The sequence below is a fragment of the Boleophthalmus pectinirostris genome, unplaced genomic scaffold, assembly GCF_026225935.1.
Source record: "Boleophthalmus pectinirostris isolate CB_2022bp ecotype Guang Dong unplaced genomic scaffold, ASM2622593v1 HiC_scaffold_1, whole genome shotgun sequence".
Taxonomy (NCBI): domain Eukaryota; kingdom Metazoa; phylum Chordata; class Actinopteri; order Gobiiformes; family Gobiidae; genus Boleophthalmus; species Boleophthalmus pectinirostris.
The window spans coordinates 3,385,218-3,405,217 of record NW_026570970.1 but is presented as its reverse complement, the minus strand read 5'-3'; the positions used below and the strand labels follow the sequence as shown (position 1 = coordinate 3,405,217).

Sequence of the window (20,000 nt, the reverse complement as noted above, 5' to 3'; positions counted from 1 at the left end):
ATAAAGATAAAGTGAAGGCGTAAACTCCACTTTCAAATCTCTTAAATGAAGTTTGGACAACGGAGTTTCAGATCGTCGTCATTTATTTGTAGATTTTTCTTATCAAGTTTTAATAAATTTTGAACAGAAATTTCTGAAACTGGAGACAAAATGATGTTGCAGAGTCTGTGTGTAAATGATCCAACTTTAGACGGTTTAGTCCTGGTTTAGTTCTGGTTTAGACCTGGTTTAGACCTGGTTTAGTTTAGTCCTGGTTTAGTCCTGGTTTAGTCTTGTTTCAGTCCTGGTTTAGACCTGGTTTAGTCCTGGTTTAGTCCTGGTTTAGTTTCCTGGTTTAGTCCTGGTTTAGACCTGGTTTAGTCCTGGTTTAGACCTGGTTTAGTCCTGGTTTAGTCCTGGTTTAGACCTGGTTCAGTCCTGGTTTAGTCCTAGTTTAGTTCTGACCTGGTTTAGACCTGGTTTACCTGGTTTTAGACCTGGTTTAGACCTGGTTTTAGTCTGGTTTAGTTTTAGACCTGGTTTAGTCCTGGTTTAGTCCTGGTTTAGTCCTGGTTTAGACCTGGTTTAGTCCTGGTTTAGTCCTGGTTCAGTCTTGTTTAATCTTGTTTTAGTCCTGGTTTAGACCTGGTTTAGTCCTGGTTTAGTCCTGGTTTAGTCCTGGTTTAGTCCTGGTTTAGACCTGGTTTAGACCTGGTTTAGTCCTGGTTTAGTCCTGGTTTAGACCTGGTTTAGACCTGGTTTAGACCTGGTTTAGACCTGGTTCAGTCCTGGTTTCAGTCCTGTTTTAGTCCTGGTTTAGACCTGGTTTAGTCCTGGTTTAGTTCCTGGTTTAGTCCTGGTTTAGACCTGGTTTAGTCCTGGTTTAGTCCTGGTTTAGTCTGGTTTACCTGGTTTAGACCTGGTTTAGACCTGGTTTAGACCTGGTTTTAGACCTGGTTTAGTTAGTTTTACCTGGTTTTTACCTGGTTTAGTCCTGGTTTAGTCCTGGTTTAGTCCTGGTCCTGGTTTAGACCTGGTTTAGTCCTGGTTTAGTCCTGGTTTAGTCCTGGTTTTAGTCCTTGGTTTTAGTCCTGGTTTAGTCCTGGTTTAGTCCTGGTTTAGTTTAGTCCTGGTTTTAGTCCTGGTTTAGTCCTGGTTTAGTCCTGGTTTAGACCTGGTTTAGACCTGGTTTAGTCCTGGTTTAGACCTGGTTTAGTCCTGGTTTTAGTCTCCTGGTTGGTTTAGTCCTGGTTTAGTCCTGGTTTAGACCTGGTTTAGTCCTGGTTTAGTCCTGGTTTAGTTTCCTGTTTAGTTTAGACCTGGTTTAGACCTGGTTTAGTCCTGGTTTAGTCTTGAGTTTTAGTCCTGGTTTTAGTCCTGGTTTAGACCTGGTTTAGTCCTGGTTTAGTCCTGGTTTAGTCCTGGTTTAGTCTTGTTTTAGTCTGTTATCTGTTAATCAAAAACTGAAAAAACGAATCATTATCTGGTTTGTTTGTTTTGTTCTGCTTCGGGAGTGTGGCGCCCTCTGTCGGTCACGTGTCACACAGCTCCAGTTGTGTTCGTTTCATTCACATGTTAATTTTTTTAATTTTTTTTTTGTCAACATCTGCAAAACTCTAAACACTCTCAGATCTGCAGCGTGACATTTTGACTCTTTATTTTTATATTTTTATTTTCCGTTTCCGTGTCGGTGTTGCATCTCAACATTATGTCGCTGTGTAAACATTAGACGAGTAAAGTTTGTTTACGTTCCTTCGTAACTCGGACGTGTCTCGTGCGGCGGGTCACGTGGGGCGGGCGCGCGGTGTTACGTAACTCTGCACGTTCGTTCGTCGGGTTTTGTTCGTTAGTTTGCATCTGAAGGAAACTTACCGCATGGCGCGCGCTCCGCACAGCTCCGGATCAATGCGGGACTATTCACGAGGAGGCGCGTGCGTGCATGCGTGCGTGCGTGCGGGCGGGGGCTTCCTTATCCTCTACCGTAACGCACCGGAAGTCACGCACCAGTACCGTAATGTGGAACGAAGAGGCGCAAGAAAATCTGATTAAACAACTCAGAGTTAATAATAATTATTATTTTATTACTACCAGTGTTGGGAAGTTTACTTTTAAAATGTAATCCCCTACAGATTACAGATTACACACACCAAAATGTAGTTTGTAACGTAATCCATTCAATTACTTAAAGTGAGTAATGTAATCTGATTACTTACGAGGAAATCTTGGTAAATGGTAAATGGTCACATTTTTCTATAGCGCTTTTCCACCTTTAAGGCAAATCTTTACATAAGAAGTTTTGTCTGATAAAAGAAAATTAAAAAGTCCAGATTTTAATGAACCAAATTAAAAATATTATTGATAGAAAACGAAGAAATACGTCCACACAGCAGGATTTAGACCTGTTCAATCCTGGTTTAGACCTGGTTTAGTCCTGGTTTTAATCCTGGTTTAGTCCTGGTTTAGTCCTGGTTTATCGGTTTATACGTCAACAGAAAATTCCAGCACAAACTTCCGGCCCCGAGCTCCGACTCCGACTGAAGGAATCTACGACGTCACGTGAACGAAACTCATCAAAACTCAACATCAGAGCTGATTCTGCTCCTGCACCTGTCACTCCTACACCTGTCACTCCTACACCTGTCACTCCTCCTCCTGCTCCTTCACCTGTCACTCCTACACCTGTCACTCCTGCTCCTTCACCTGTCACTCCTTCACCTGTCACTCCTACACCTGTCACTCCTGCTCCTTCACCTGTCACTCCTACACCTCACACACCTGTCACTCCTACACCTGTCACTCCTCACCTGTCACTCCTACACCTGTCACTCCTACACCTGTCACTCCTTCACCTGTCACTCCTACACCTGTCACTCCTACACCTGTCACCCCTGCTCCTTCACCTGTCACTCCTACACCTGTCACTCCTTCACCTGTCACTCCTACACCTGTCACTCCTGCTCCTTCACCTGTCACTCCTGCTCCTTCACCTGTCACTCCTACACCTGTCACTCCTACACCTGTCACTCCTGTCACTCCTACCTGTCACTCCTGCACCTGTCACTCACCTGTCACTTCCTTCACCTGTCACTCCTACACCTGTCACTCCTCCTGTCACTTCACCTGTCACCTCCTGTCACCTGTCACCTCCTCACACCTGTCACTCCTTCACCTGTCACTCCTTCACCTGTCACTCCTACACTGTCACCTGTCACTCCTTACACCTGTCACTCCTCCTGTCACCTCCTTCACCTGTCACTGTCACTCCTCACCTGTCACTCCTCACCTGTCACTCCTCCTGTCACTCCTTCACCTGTCACTCCTACACCTCCTGTCACTCCTGCTCCTTCCTTCACCTGTCACTCCTCCTGTCACCTCCTGTCACACCTGTCACCTGTCACTCCTCCTCACTCCTGTCACTCCTACACCTGTCACTCCTTCACCTGTCACTCCTTCACCTGTCACTCCTCCTGTCACTCCTACACCTGTCACTCCTTCACCTGTCACTCCTGCTCCTTCTCCTGTCACTCCTACACCTGTCACTCCTACTCCTTCACCTGTCACTCCTTCACCTGTCACTCCTCCTTCACCTGTCACTCCTCCTGTCACTCCTGCACCTGTCACTCCTTCACCTGTCACTCCTGCTCTTCTCCTGTCACTCCTTCACCTGTCACTGGTGCGTCGCGTCTCTTCTGATTGGTCGTCTTTAGTCACATGTTCATGTTCAGTAGTTGTTACATCATCAGGACGGGCAGGGCCCTGCACCTGTCAGCGTCCGTCAGCGACGTCCGTCTGAACCGTGGACAAACCTGAGACACTCAACCGGACACTTTTTATGGAAATGGGTTTAGAGTTTAAGCCCAGGAGCAACGACACGGAGGTTTGGAGGTTTGGAGGTTTGGAGGTTTGGAGGTTTGGAGGTTTGGAGGTTTGGAGGTTTGGAGATTTGGAGGTTTGGAGGTTTGGAGGTTTGGAGGTTTTTTGGAGGTTTGGAGGTTTGGAGGTTTTTTGGAGGTTTGGAGAGTTTGGATTTGGAGGTTTGGAGGTTTGGAGGTTTGGAGGTTTGGATTGGAGGTTTGGAGGATTTGGAGGTTTGGAGGTTTGTTTGGAGGTTTGGAGTTTGGAGGTTTGGAGGTTTGGAGGTTTGGAGGTTTGGAGGTTTGGAGGTTTGGAGGTTTGGAGGTTTGGAGGTTTGGAGATTTGGAGGTTTGGAGGTTTGGGAGGTTTGGAGGTTTGGAGGTTTGGAAGGTTTGGAGGTTTGGAGGTTTGGAGGTTTGGAGAGTTTTTGGAGGTTTGGAGGTTTGGAGGTTTGGAGATTTGGAGGTTTGGAGGTTTGGAGGTTTGGAGGTTTTGGAGGTTTGGAGGTTTGGAGGTTTGGAGGTTTGAGGTTTGAGGTTTGGAGGTTTGGAGGTTTGGAGGTTTGGAGGTTTGGAGGTTTGGTTTGGAGGTTTGGAGGTTTGGAGGTTTGGAGGTTTGGAGGTTTGGAGTTTGTTTGAGGTTTGGAGATTTGGAGGTTTGGAGGTTTGGATTTGGAGGTTTGGTTTGGAGATTTGGAGGTTTGGAGGTTTGGAGGTTTGGAGGTTTGGAGGTTTGGAGGTTTGGAGGTTTGGAGGTTTGGAGGTTTGGAGGTTTGGAGGTTTGGAGGTTTGGAGGTTTGGAGATTTGGAGGTTTGGAGGTTTGGAGGTTTGGAGGTTTGGAGGTTTGGAGATTTGGAGGTTTGGAGGTTTGGAGGTTTGGAGATTTGGAGGTTTGGAGGTTTGGAGATTTGGAGGTTTGGAGGTTTGGAGGTTTGGAGGTTTGGAGGTTTGGAGGTTTGGAGTTTGGATTTGGAGGTTTGGATTTTTTGGAGTTTGAGTTTGGATTTGGATTTGGAGGTTTGGAGGTTTGGAGGTTCTGATCAAACCCACAGCAAAACTGAAGATGAGGTTTCACTTATGTCACATTTACATTTCCTAGATGTAAACGAGCACTAATCCAGACCAAAATGTTTTCTCATTCTTCTCAAATGTCTCTAAATCAGATACATTTTAAATCGATTCTTTTGGAAAAATCCAAAGTTATAACTCGATATTAAAAATTCTTTAAAAATTTGAAAAATGTTTGAAATAAAAATGTAACTACTTGATGAAAAAAAAATTTTTTTTTGGGTGCAGCTCAAAATGTTTTAAATTAATATTCTAATTAATAATCAATAATCTAAAATCGGATACATTTTTAAATCGATTCTTTTAGAAAAATCCAAAGTTATAACTCAGTATTAAAAATGCAATTACTTGACGAAAAAATGTTATCTTTGTTGGGTGCAGCTCACATTTTTTTTTATTAATATTGTAATTAATAATCAGTAATTAAAAAAAATAAAAAATCTGATACATTTTAAGTTGATTTTTCTAGAAAAATCCTAAATTATAAGTCAATATTAAAATTCTTAAAAAAAAAAAACAAAAAAAAAACCTTGATGAAAACTTGATGAAAAAAATTTTGTTTTGTTTGGCTGCAGCTCACAAATTTTTTATTAATATTCTAATTAATAATCAATAATCAAAATTAAAAATTTTGATACAATTTAAGTTCAAAGTTATAACTCAATATTAAAATTCTTAAAAAAAAATAAATGCAACTACATAACAAAAAAAATTAAGGTTTGTTTGGGTGCAGCTCACAAATTTTGTATTAATATTGTAATTAATTTTTTAAAAAGTAAAAAAAAAAAAATTAATGGCGAATTGTGTCACTTTTCTGGTGGATTTTTCCGTCAAATGATGCTGTTGCTTTGTCTGGAATGTTCCACAGTATGTCTTTAAACCTTTCTATCTCCATGGAGACCAAACCAGACCAAGTTCCAGGTCAGATCTGTGGAGAGGCGACCTCGGTCAGTCAGAATGTCTGTTTTTTGAGGGATTTTTGAGCTTTAAAACCACCTGTAACTGAATAAACGTGAAGTCGACAGTTATTGTTGTTCGCCTTATTTATACTTTACTTCGTCCCCGCAACAAAAAACGAGAAACTCAAGACGATTCCCAGGAAACAAAAGCTTTTATTGACTCAAACATTATTTACAGTTTCATAAGAACAAGTGCCAGACGACATGAGGAAGAAAACTACAGAAAAACAAAACAAAAAACAGAATATTTAAATAAAGTTTTACACAGTCTGAAGGAGTCCAACTGACCCGAGGACAAAAGTGCTTCTCCTGCAAAACCACCTCCACCTGTGCACGAACACACACCCACGTCTGAACACACACTTCCACCGACGCAAACACACACACCTGACACACCCGCCGCACCTGCCGCACCTGCCACAATGCACAATATTCACAAAGAGCAGAGTCGTGACAAGAGTTTGGACTCGATTTGAGGCGTCGTTTCCCGTCGGATTTTGTTCGTTTTGCACAAATGAAAAGGTGAAATTATCAAAATTTGTGGTAAATATTTGTGTTTTGTCACTTAAAAGCCGCACTGTGTAAATTTTGTGCTGGTTTCCATGGAGATGTCGTTGCTTTGTCCAGAATGTTCCACAGTGTCGCATTAAACGTCGCAGCAAAAACCAAGTCAGGCACGACAGATCTGCGGAGAGGCGACGCCGCTCGTTTTTTTTTAGTTTTTTTTTTTTTTTATAAAGAATAAATGCAAGACAGATGTGTTTAATGCCGTACTGTGGAACATTTCAGGCAAAGCGATAAAATTAAACCAGGAAGAACCAAGAAACCAGAAAAGTTACACAAGTTAAGTATTTTAAACAAAAAATCTGATGCATTTTAAATCGATTCTTTTAGAAAATCCAAAGGTGTAACTCAATATTAAACAAAACAAAAAAAAGCTTAAAAATGCAACTACTTGACAAAAAAATTTAAGGATTTTTTGGGTGCAGCTCACATTTTTTAAAATTAATTTTCTAATTAATAATCAATCATAAAAAATAAAAAAAATTGATACATTTAAAGTCGATTCTTTTAGAAAAATCCAAATTAATAAATCATTATTAAAATGAAAAAAAATAAATAAATAAAAAATCAACTACTTGACAAAAAAATTTAAGTGTTTTTTGGCTGCAGCTTACACATTTTTATTTAATATTCTAATTTTAAAAAAAGTTTTAAAAAATAATTAAAAGTTGCATTCTGTCACTTTTCTGGTGGATCTTCCGTCAAATGCTGTTATTGTTTTGTCTGTAATGTTCCACAGTTTTGGCTTTAAACTACTTTCTATCTCCATGGAGACCAAACCAGACGACCAAGAAGCTCCAGGTCAGACCTGTGGAGAGGCGACCCCGCTCACAGTCACAATGTCCCGATTTTCAAGGTATTTTTTTTAGCTCTAAAACCACCGGTAATTTAATAAATGTAAAGTCGAGCTGTTTAAAGTCACACTGTGGAACATTCCGGGAAGAGCAATGACGTCTCCATGGAAAAAAGTTACATAGTGCGTCTTTAAGTAAGTAAATTAGTCCAGTTGACTCAAAAAACAGGAGAATATTGTGACTTGCCGGCGTTGGTTGGTCGGTCGGTCGGTTTGTTGGTGCGGTCGGTTTGTTGGTGCGGTCGGTTTGTTGGTGCGGTGTTTTCGCAGTCGGGGTCGTTGGGTCACTTTAAGGCAGGACTGGTCAGTGTGGAACGGACGCCTCAAGTGCACTTTGGCTTAAAATTACACAATCAACCTTTAAGTACCGGGATCTGAAGTCTCTTTGAGTCACGTTCGAGAATTCTGAACGCGGAGGGCAGGATCGGGATCGTTTTCGGACACTGTTTTCGTGAACCGGGGAAAAATCCGCGAATAAAAAAGGTGCGTTGCGTCGCTTTTCTGGTGGATGTTCCGTCAAATTCTGTTCTCGCTTTGTCTGGAATGTCCCACAGTATGGCTTTAAACCTTTCTATCTCCATGGAGACCAAACAGGACCAAGTTACAGGTCAGATCTGTGGAGAGGTTGTGGGTTTTTTAAAATGATTTTTTCAAGTAATAAAAACACCTGTATTTGAATAAATGCAAGATAAATATGTTTAATGCCGTACTGTGGAACATTTCAGACAAAGCGATTAAATGTGCGTGGAAAAAAAATCAGATGTCCATGCACCAGAAAAGTTACACAATGCAGCTTTATGTGAGTAACGCAAGTATTTTAATCAAAAATCAGATGCGATTTAAGTCGATTCTTTTAGACAAATTCAAAGTTATAACTCGATATTAAAATTCTTTAAAAAAAAACTTACGTGACGAAAAAAAATTACTTTTTTTGGGTTGTACCTCACAAAATTGTTATTAATATTCTAATTAATAAAAAAAAGTAAACAAAAAATTATAAAACGTAATTAAAAAGGTGCTTTGTGTCGCTTTTCTGGTGAATGTTCCGTCAAATTCTGTTGTTGCTTTCTCTGGAATATTCCACAGTATGGCTTTAAACCTTTCTATCTCCATGGAAACCAAACCAGACCAAGTTACAGGTCAGATCTGTGGAGAGGCGAGAGGGTTTTTCTAGGTATTTTTGAGCTTTAAAACCACCTGTGATTGAATAAACGTAAATTAGATCTGTTTAACGTCAGACTGTGGAACATTCCAGGCAGAGAAATGACGTCTCCAAGGAAACAAGTCACCAAAAAGTTACGTAGTGCACCTTTAACGTATTTTATATAACTGACAAGGGCCATAATTGTGCTATATTTATCAAAAAGGAACCAAAATATGGAAATTAATAAAAACAAAAATGAAACATCTCACACGTGGATGTTACATTTTATTAAAAATTCTAACGATTTTAATTCATAAATGTGGACATTTATGTCTTTTAATGTGCTTTTCAAGATCTGAATTTGTGCTTCGTCTGGATTAAAAAAATAAAAAGATAATTAAACGACTTTTCTCCTGCCCTCCACCTCAATCGCTCAGAATCGCTCGGACGTTTTTGCGACTTTGTGCGATTCGAGTCTCTGAACCGCCAAACCTGAAATTCTAAAACTCGACTTTTGCCGGCCGTCCGCTGGTCCGGGTTTGTTACATTTGTTTTTTTTTTTACTTTTTTTTAAACGGTTTCCAAGGCATCTCTGGCTCAGTCGAAACGCTGGAGCTACAGTAAATGTTGTACATTACACGTCCCTCAATCACAGATAAGGAGAGCTCTGAGCCAGTGTGGCGCCCCCTACAGCCCGTACAGTAGAATAATCGACATCACAGAGTTTCTCTTCTTTAACGCGTGGCTAGGCTGTTTGCAACAGTCTCTGTCCAGTATTGCATCTAATAATAATATGGCGCTTAAAAAAAAAACAAACAAAGCGAACGTGAAGCGAACGTGAAGCGAAAAGGCAAAGACACATTCAGTTTAGTTGTGCTACCGAAAGCGAGCTGCTTCTAAGGCCTCCTCACAAACACCGAAGCGAATGACGAGCGAGCGGCGAACGCCTGACAAACACTGTGCCATATTTTCGACGGTTTCACTCGGCTCCAACTCAAACCGAACGACCAAATCGCAGCCGCTTGTGGAACTACTTCAGCAGAGCGAAACCCTCATGAGGTTTGATTTTCTTGCGACCTGCGTTTGCCGTTCGGGAGCTGGTCTTGAGGTATTCATCGGTTCTTGTTACCCTGTGTTTACTCCACACGATGAAGCCAAAACATGATCCCGAAAACAGTCGCGAGTCGAGTGAAAAATCGGGCTCAAAAATCATCGCACAGTGTACGTCGGCTTAACGCGTCTCAGGCACTACTTTACACGAGCTCCTAGAAAAAGTACAGGCGGGCGGTGTTCTAGGCGGAAGGACACGGGAGAGGCTCGGTCTGAAAAACGGGTCGTCTCCGGTTCTGTTCGGGTTCAGGCGGGACAGATACAGCAGTGCTTACAGTTGGCATGTTTCCACCGGAGCTCGACAGTCCCACAGTCCGACGAACTCCCTGAGCGGCGGACGGTAGTGCTGAAAAGTACCTCTAGAATTGTACCTCTGAAAAGTTTTCACTCCAAACTCTTCTGTCTCTTTTAATGTCTCTTTCTTTTTAATTTTATGATGATTATTTGTGATTTTAACGTGTTTCTTATTCTGTAAAACACTTTGAATGACTTTGAGTACGAACTGTGCTTTACAAATAAACTTCCCTTGCCTTGCCTAGAGGTCAGAGCCAGGTTGGGTGGAATATCGGACGACTTTCTACGTTAAAAAAGTTTTTAAAAATCAGGGGCCTCTCTTAAACTCGCCAATGGATCAACCAAAAGTCCTCCTCTTTCAAAGCGCGTCCAATCTCGACTAAAAATGTCCAAAAGGCGACCGCGGAGAGTTCTAATCAGTCTACAAGAAACTAAAAAAGTCTAAAAAATTCCATATCGGGTTGTTACAGCACAAGTTTTATCGCAGCATTAGGATTCGTTCGCTCGACAGTAGGTGTTTTTTTTTTTTTAAATTGAACAAATCGCTGCAGTTTGGTCATGACGTTTGTAAAGCTCCAAATCCCGTAGGAAGAAGAACAATAACTTCTTTCCCCGAGATAAAATTCACCAAACATTCTCTTTGTTCCGGCTTTAAATCCTTGGGGATCTGGGGAATCGTCGCCAACAAAGAATGTCTGTCTCTTCGCCGATTGGCTGATGTCCGAACTTGCACTTCTGGGTTTTTTTGCAAATCGTCTAGTGTTTTCTGATTCCTAATCTAGAGAAATGAAATCGAGCGGAGGCACTAGGTGAAGACACGGCCAGGTTCCGTGGAATATCGTCCGACTTTCTACGCCTAACCCTAGACTCGCCAATGGACCTAAAGATTTGTTCAACCTCGCCTAAAAACGTCCAAAAGGCGACCGCAGAGAGTTCTAATCAGACGATAAGAAACTCAAAACGTCTAAAAGTTCCATATCAGGTTTTGTCGGACGATCCAGGACACGTTGGAGGGACTTTGTCTCCGGGCTGGCCTGGGAACGCCTCGGGATCCAAGACTTTAAAGCGGTTATTTATTGTGTTTTCAGATTTATTATCGACTTGCTTGTTCTAGAAGTCATTTATTTTAAAAGAACTTGCCAAGTAAAATGATCTTGCAGCATAATTTCGCAACTTTTAAGTCATTCTCTGATAGATTTAAGTGTTTAGATCTTAAATTTTGGTCAAGCCTTGTTTTTTTTTTCTCGCTCAGACTGCTGCTTCCGCGACCCCACCTCGGATAAAGCCGAAGAAAATGGGTGGATGGTTAAAGCGGCAAAGCGAACCTGGCAGGTTTTGGGGACCCTTAGACCTTAAAGACCTTAGAGACTTGAGAGAATATGACACAAAGTAGAAAGGTTTAAGGCACTACGTGGAGTTTCAAAGCGTTTATTTACCAAGCTGCACATGAGTTGGCTGGAATCAAGCCCTCAGCTACGTAAATAAATAAATTTGTTCGTGTTTTAGGCGAACGGAACTGAAGTGCCGAGTGGAAACATGACTGCAGTTTTTAATTTTCACCGTTTGAGGTCGATACGGAGTCAAAAACGACGACGTCTCTTGTAGTTTTTCGAAAAAGACACGTTCAGAAACCAAGCCTCTGCCGTCCCGCTGAAGGCACTACGAGTCTACACCTGTCCACACCTGTCTACACCTGTCTACACCTGTCTACACCTGTCTACGAAACGCTGCGTCGTCTCCAAACGTGCGTCCAATTCTATGTCCCCCCCCAAGGAAGGACACTCATTCATGGACACAACCTCGTCCGGACGCCGCTACGTCTGCGCGTCGCCGCCGTTTTTGCGTCGGTCTCTGCGCACGGAACACGACAAACTGAAGAAGAAGAAGAAGAAGAAGTAGAAGTGGTGGTCGCCCAAAAGGAATCCGAGTTAAAGCCCCGTCACCATCAAAACACACGAGATACGACGTCAGAGATTTGTCCAGATTTGTACAAGAAAAAAAAAAAAAAAAAAATCAGATTCTAGAGGAGGGCCACAGGTCGACAAACGGGTCACTTCTCGTCGGCTGATATGTAAAAGTAGAACGTCGCCTTTAAAAACAAAAGACTAAAAAGATTCAAAATAAAAATAAATCACACAACGAGGAGATGAGGCGACGTTTCTACACTTTCATGTTCGTTCACTTTTGTGCAACACTTGAAACTAAAACAAGACACTTTTAAAGGCCCGTGTGCTCAGTGAAGGATTGTCATTTGCGTGAATTTTTCGTGAATATTAGTGATGGGCAAATGAGACGGTTTCATTGGCTCGGCGAATGTTCCGTGCTTCAGTGTTCAGCACTTCCGTGGTTTGACGAGCGCTGAACTGCTACAGTATAAAAGATGCACCAGTGTTTAAACATGTTAAAAATGTTGGGTAGTGAGGAGTGTTGTGCGTTAGTGGTAATTTTGGCGACTTTTGTTTCATTTTCGACGGCGTCTACAGGTGGGAAAAATCGATCCATGGTTTGGCATCACTTTGATTTAATTCCACCAAACAAGGTCACACCTACTTTCTTATTTACAGCTGTTATTTATGTTGCTCTTTACATATTATTTTAAATCATCATGTTAAATTTGTCCACTAGAGGTCAGTGTTTGTCCAAGACCTCAGACACTTCCAACCATTTGAGACAATATTGCGACTAGGGATGGGCATGATTAGTCGATTAATCGATAATTGATCATTAAGAATTTCATCGATTACGTTCATTTTAATGGACAAACTGAATGTATGTTTGTGTGTGTCGTGACCAAACAGGTGTGTACATGTGTCTCTGCATCAGAAGGAGCGAGACACAAACAGTGGGTCAGTCTGTAACGAACCGAAGCACAAATGTGGATTTAACCAGGATTTGTAGAAGAAATTCCACACTTTCCGTTGCGTTGGGACAAGTGTGAGTCCATGTGCACAGTGTATAAAGCAGCACATATGTTTCTGTGTCCAGTGGGAAAAAGTTTTTCCAGGTGAGAGTCGCTCAATGTGGATGACGAGGCCCCGCCCCCCTCCCCCCGTACGCTGTCCTGGTTTTGACAAACACAAATCTGGTCACACTGACCTGTATTCACCTGAGTCATGTCTTTTAATCCAACACAAGTTGAACCACATCAGCGACACAAGAGCTGGAGTTTTATCTTCACTTAGTTTATGTAAATTAGTGATGTGGTTTTAAGTTTTGTTTCTGTGAGATTTGAACAAAACTGAATTAAACACATTATAATGTCAAACAGCTGATGTGGATCTAGAGTCGTTATGTTTATATGTCGTAAAGTTGAATTTATTTATGCAGATTAGTGCAGATAGTAATAATAATGATGATCATTTTAATATAAAAACCTTAATGATTAATCGATAATTGAATTCATCGAATGCCCGTCCCTAATTGCGACTGATGTGTCGATGCTTCATGATGCTCCATTCGCCCATCACTAGTGAGGATTATATCATTTTGATCTGACCGTTGGTATGACCCTCCTCTTTACACGTGCCCCAGACAAACTCAACACTTTTCTACAACAGATTCAGGTTAGAAGAACACGATCGATCGGATTATATTCACACGGGAAACAGAGTAAAGGCCGTTTGGAAACACAGGTAGTCTGGAGGATACTGAGGCCATTTCATGGTCCTGAGATCTGATCTCAGTTTTTGATTTGGTTTAAAAACAAAGATTTTAAAGTTTGGTGCGATCCTAAACCCTTACAGTTCACATAAACCCTTACAGTTCACATATTTCATATTCCTATACATTCACTCGCTCACACGCGCCGCCCCGGGGGGCCTCACAGTAACACAGCTCAGGGCCCCACAGTGAGATGGTGCTCCACTGTGATTGGTCCAGGCAGTCACATGACCCTTAGGACGAGTTCAGCAGGTTGCCAAGAACTGAAACACAAACAGAGAAACAGAAACAGAGAAACGAGTGTGAGAAGAGAGAACACGACAAAGCAACTGTGTGTGTGTGTGTATATATATGTATGTATGTATGTGTGTGTGTGTACAGTATGTGTGTATGTATATGTACATGTACAGAATATGTGCTTGTGTGTGTGTGCGTGTATGTGTAAATGTATATACATGTGTGTATGTGCCTGCATATATTGTGTGTGTGTATGTGTGTGTATGTGTGTATGTATATATATATATATATATATATATATATATATATATATATATATATATATATGTATATGTGTGTGTGTGTGTTTATGTGTGTGTGTACATGTATATATGTGTATATGTTTGTGTGTATGTGTGTGTGTGTGTGTGTGTGTGTCGGTGTGTGTACATGTATATATATGTATATATGTGTATATGTGTGTGTGTATATGTGTGTGTGTGTATGTGTGTGTTTGTACCTTGAGGATCAGACTTGGCCTCTGCGACGTCGGCTTTACGACCCGCCTCAGCATCTGCTTCTACAAACACACAGAGAAAGAAAAGAAAAGGATGAGACATGAAGAAAAGGAACAAAAGAGGGAGAAAGACCCAAGAGAGAGAAAGAGAAAGAGAGAGACCAATAGAGAGAGGGAGAAGGGAGAGAAAGAGGGTGAGACCACAGAGAGAGACGAGTGTCAGAGGGGAAAAGAGAGAAAGAGAGAGAGAGGGGGGTGAGGCATAGAGAGAGGAGTGTCAGAGGGTGAGAGAAAGAGTGAGGGAGAGTCCAGAGAGAGAGAAGGAGAGAAAGAGACGGACGTGAAAAGACACAGACCAAAACCTCCTGAACTCGACTGTTCCAGATCATGAGTTTTTTTCCCTCAGACTCCACCGGGGTTTGGTTTGGCAAAATTAGCACGACTCCTAATCTGAGAACACGATACGAACTTCTGACGAACGTTCACACCGCCCGGAGTAAACGGAGCGCGGAGTCGTGAGCAGGTTGTGTTGTTTTAAAACGCTGAGCTCATGAGGGCTGCTGACTCCACACACTGTCCCCAACACCTGCCCACTCAGCACGAACGCCACTACGTCAACGCCAACGTGAGAGCTGCAGGACCGGGAACGAACAAAACTACTGTATTTTTCAGATTATAAGGCCCAATACCAATAATGTTGATTATAACTTGCATTAAGTGAAACAAACGGACGACACTTGAGGCCGATCCTTAGTCCAGGCGTCCACGATCCATCAGCAGATCGTGGTGTAATTCGCCCAGCGTCGTCTCTCTGTCTTGGTGGACATGGGTGGATCATTTATTTTTTTATTTCCTATGAGGACGACTCAAATATACACTGAACAATAAAGTGTTTAATTCAGCTTTGACACATTTGTTTATGTTTTACAGAAATTAAATTTAAAACCACATGACTCATTTATATAAACTATAAGCTCTGAAAAAAAAACAACTGCTCATTCTTTGTGCGCTTTGTCAGCTTCTGTTGGACTAAAGCCCTGTTCACACTAGTGTGTATGTGAGTGGTGTTGTTGTGTGTACAGTGTTTGTTCACATTAATCTGAGTGAAAACGACTCCAGAGTCTGAACGATCTGGTGCCTCCAGCTCCTCGAGTTCATGTTGGTCCAGATGTGACGGGGACTGTGGGACTCCTGAAAACTCTGATACTCTGATGTGTGTCTGTCACCGCCGAGTCATTCACCACAAAACACTAAGACACACAATATGTGTCCATTCACATAAACGTGTGTCTGTGTGCACCACCTGCACACGTATAATGTGTGAAAAGTTTCACATGAACCAACAACACGACAGAAACACAGAACAGACTGAGCATCAGCAGAACACCCCTCTGTCACAGAGAGAACACCCCTCTGACACAGAGAGAACACCCCTCTGACACACAGAGAGAACACCCCTCTGTCACACAGAGAGAACACCCCTCTGACACACAGAGAGAACACCCCTCTGACACACAGAGAGAACACCCCTCTGTCACAGAGAGAGAACACCCCTCTGTCACACAGAGAGAACACCCCTCTGACACACAGAGAGAACACCTCTGTCACACAGAGAGAAACACCCTCTGACACAGAGAGAACACCCTCTGACACACAGAGAGAACACCCCTCTGTCACACAGAGAGAACACCCCTCTGTCACACAGAGAGAACACCCCTCTGACACAGAGAGAGAACACCCCTCTGTCACAGAGAGAACACCCCTCTGACACAGAGAGAACACCCCTCTGTCACAGAGAGAACACCCCTCTGTCACAGAGAGAGAACACCCCTCTGACACAGAGAGAACACCCCTCTGTCACAGAGAGAACACCCCTCTGTCACAGAGAGAACACCCCTCTGACACAGAGAGAACACCCCTCTGTCACAGAGAGAACAGAGAGAACACCCCTCTGTCACAGAGAGAACACCCCTCTGTCACAGAGAGAACACCCCTCTGTCACACAGAGAGAAACCCCTCTGACACAGAGAGAACACCCCTCTGTCACAGAGAGAACACCCTCTGACACAGAGAGAACACCCCTCTGTCACAGAGAGACACACCCCTCTGTCAGAGAGAACACCCTCTGTCACAGAGAGAACACCCCTCTGTCACAGAGAGAACACCCCTCTGACACACAGAGAGAACACCCCTCTGTCACACAGAGAGAACACCCCTCTGTCACACAGAGAGAACACCCCTCTGTCACAGAGAGAACACCCCTCTGTCACACAGAGAGAACACCCCTCTGTCACAGAGAGAACACCCCTCTGACACAGAGAGAACACCCCTCTGTCACAGAGAGAACACCCCTCTGACACAGAGAGAACACCCCTCTGACACACAGAGAGAACACCCCTCTGTCACAGGAGAACACCCCTCTGACACACAGAGAGAAACACCCCTCTGTCACAGAGAGAACACCCCTCTGTCACAGAGAGAACACCCCTCTGTCACACAGAGAGACACAGAGAGAACACCCCTCTGACACACAGAGAGAACACCCCTCTGTCACACAGAGAGAACACCCCTCTGTCACACAGAGAGAACACCCCTCTGTCACAGAGAGAACACCCCTCTGACACAGAGAGAACACCCCTCTGTCACACAGAGAGAACACCCCTCTGTCACAGAGAGAGAACACCCCTCTGACACAGAGAGAACACCCCTCTGACACAGAGAGAACACCCCTCTGTCACAGAGAGAGAACACCCCTCTGTCACAGAGAGAACACCCCTCTGTCACAGAGAGAACACCCCTCTGTCACACAGAGAGAACACCCCTCTGTCACACAGAGAGAACACCCCTCTGACACAGAGAGAACACCCCTCTGACACAGAGAGAACACCCCTCTGTCACAGAGAGAACACCCCTCTGACACAGAGAGAACACCCCTCTGTCACAGAGAGAACACACCCCTCTGTCACACAGAGAGAACACCCTCTGACACAGAGAGAACACCCCTCTGACACAGAGAGAACACCCCTCTGTCACAGAGAGAACACCCCTCTGTCACAGAGAGAACACCCCTCTGACACAGAGAGAACACCCCTCTGACACACAGAGAGAACACCCCTCTGTCACAGAGAGAACACCCCTCTGTCACAGAGAGAACACCCCTCTGTCACAGAGAGAACACCCCTCTGTCACAGAGAGAACACCCCTCTGACACACAGAGAGAACACCCCTCTGACACACAGAGAGAACACCCCTCTGTCACAGAGAGAACACCCCTCTGTCACAGAGAGAACACCCCTCTGTCACACAGAGAGAACACCCCTCTGTCACACAGAGAGAACACCCCTCTGACACAGAGAGAGAACACCCCTCTGTCACAGAGAGAACACCCCTCTGACACAGAGAGAACACCCCTCTGTCACAGAGAGAACACCCCTCTGTCACACAGAGAGAACACCCCTCTGTCACACAGAGAGAACACCCCTCTGTCACAGAGAGAGAACACCCCTCTGACACACAGAGAGAACACCCCTCTGTCACAGAGAGAACACCCCTCTGACACAGAGAGAACACCCCTCTGTCACAGAGAGAACACCCCTCTGTCACACAGAGAGAACACCCCTCTGTCACACAGAGAGAACACCCCTCTGACACAGAGAGAACACCCCTCTCACAGAGAGACACACACAGAGAGAACACCCCTCTGACACAGAGAGAACACCCCTCTGTCACAGAGAGAACACCCCTCTGACACAGAGAGAACACCCCTCTGTCACAGAGAGAAACACCCCTCTGTCACAGAGAGAACACCCTCTGTCACAGAGAGAACACCCCTCTGACACAGAGAGAACACCCCTCTGTCACAGAGAGAGAACACCCCTCTGTCACACAGAGAGAACACCCCTCTGTCACACAGAGAGAACACCCCTCTGACACAGAGAGAACACCCCTCTGACACAGAGAGAACACCCCTCTGACACAGAGAGAACACCCCTCTGTCACAGAGAGAACACCCCTCTGTCACAGAGAGAACACCCCTCTGTCACAGAGAGAACACCCCTCTGTCACAGAGAGAAACACCCCTCTGTCGCAGAGAGAACACCCCTCTGTGACACAGAGAGAACACCCCTCTGTCACAGAGAGAACACCCCTCTGTCACAGAGAGAACACCCCTCTGACACAGAGAGAACACCCCTCTGACACAGAGAAACAACACCCCTCTGTCACAGAGAGAACACCCCTCTGTCACAGAGAGAACACCCCTCTGACACACAGAGAGAACACCCCTCTGTCACACAGAGAGAACACCCCTCTGTCACACAGAGAGAACACCCCTCTGACACAGAGAGAACACCCCTCTGACACAGAGAGAACACCCCTCTGTCACAGAGAGAACACCCCTCTGTCACAAGAGAGAACACCCCTCTGTCACAGAGAGAACACCCCTCTGACACAGAGAGAACACCCCTCTGACACAGAGAGAACACCCCTCTGTCACAGAGAGAACACCCCTCTGTCACAGAGAGAACACCCCTCTGACACAGAGAGAACACCCCTCTGTCACAGAGAGAACACCCCTCTGTCACACAGAGAGAGAACACCCCTCTGTCACAGAGAGAACACCCCTCTGTCACAGAGAGAACACCCCTCTGACACAGAGAGAACACCCCTCTGTCACAGAGAGAACACCCTCTGTCACAGAGAGAAACACCCCTCTGACACAGAGAGAGAACACCCCTCTGACACAGAGAGAGAACACCCTCTGTCACAGAGAGAACACCCCTCTGTCACAGAGAGAACACCCCTCTGACACAGAGAGAGAACACCCCTCTGACACAGAGAGAAACACCCCTCTGACACACACAGAGAGAACACCCCTCTGACACAGAGAGAGAAACACCCCTCTGTCACAGAGAGAACACCCCTCTGTCACAGAGAGAACACCCCTCTGTCACAGGGAGAACACTCATATTCCACTGAGTCACTGTGTCCTTTAGTCCAACACAAACTGAACCACATCAGACACAAGAAACAACTGTTTATGCAAATGAGTCATGTGGTTTTAAGTTTAGTTTCTGTAAAACGTAAACAAATGTGCTCAAGTCTGTGTGGACAGAGACTCGTGGACACAGAAACGACGTGTCTGGACACAAATCGTTTCTGATACGTTGATACGTTTCAGTGTAAATATAACCTAAATCTGCAGGTCACACACAGACTGTATTTATGAACGGACAAATATTCTCTGTAGAGCTTTTTTGATTTCTTAAATGTCGACGCGGAACTAAACTTCGCCCTTTACTTCGCGAGGTTCCTGACTACAGCAGCCGTAATTCTCCAACAATGGTCGTGCTGAAACGTTTTGTGGTGTGTACCTCTGTTTTTGAAGCAGAGTTTCTTCTTCTGGTAGGTGAAATACCCAGTGACCGCTCCCACCGCCGCCACCCCGATCGTGGAGAGAACCGCGGCCAACGCTCCGGAACCACCCTCTGGAAAACACAAAACAAAACATCCACAAGAACATGAAGAAACAACATCCACAAGAACATGAAGAAACAACATCCACAAGAACATGAAGAAACAACATCCACAAGAACATGAAGAAACAACTACAAGAACATGAAGAAACATCTACAAGAACATGAAGAAACAACATCTACAAGACTCTGGCAAAATGTGAAATATAAACATCTAAATCTGAAAAGTGTGAAACGATCTGTCGAGATCATTTTACTCGACAAGTTCTCTTGATCCATGTGTCGTTCGTTTTTCAAAATAAAACCA

At 44.0% G+C, this 20,000-nt stretch overlaps 2 protein-coding genes across 2 annotated transcripts in view; both read right to left on the bottom strand.

The window, feature by feature from the left end:
* arsh (arylsulfatase H) overlaps nt 1-2,013 on the bottom strand; it is a 38,114-nt gene extending 36,101 nt beyond the window's left edge. Inside the window, exon 1 of the mRNA XM_055152979.1 lies at nt 1,852-2,013. Coding sequence (XP_055008954.1) covers nt 1,852-1,856 — 5 coding nt within the window. The 5' untranslated portion in view covers nt 1,857-2,013. The remainder of the gene's footprint in view (nt 1-1,851) is intronic.
* Nucleotides 2,014-5,994: 3,981 nt separating this feature from the next.
* The window catches only part of si:ch211-39i22.1 (retinitis pigmentosa 1-like 1 protein), a 143,197-nt gene continuing 129,191 nt past the window's right edge, over nt 5,995-20,000 (bottom strand). Inside the window, exons 9-11 of the mRNA XM_055150718.1 lie at nt 19,592-19,705; nt 14,223-14,282; nt 5,995-13,749 (exon numbers count right to left, since the gene is read on the bottom strand). Of these exons, the coding sequence (XP_055006693.1) occupies nt 13,721-13,749; nt 14,223-14,282; nt 19,592-19,705 (203 nt within the window). The 3' untranslated portion in view covers nt 5,995-13,720. The remainder of the gene's footprint in view (nt 13,750-14,222; nt 14,283-19,591; nt 19,706-20,000) is intronic.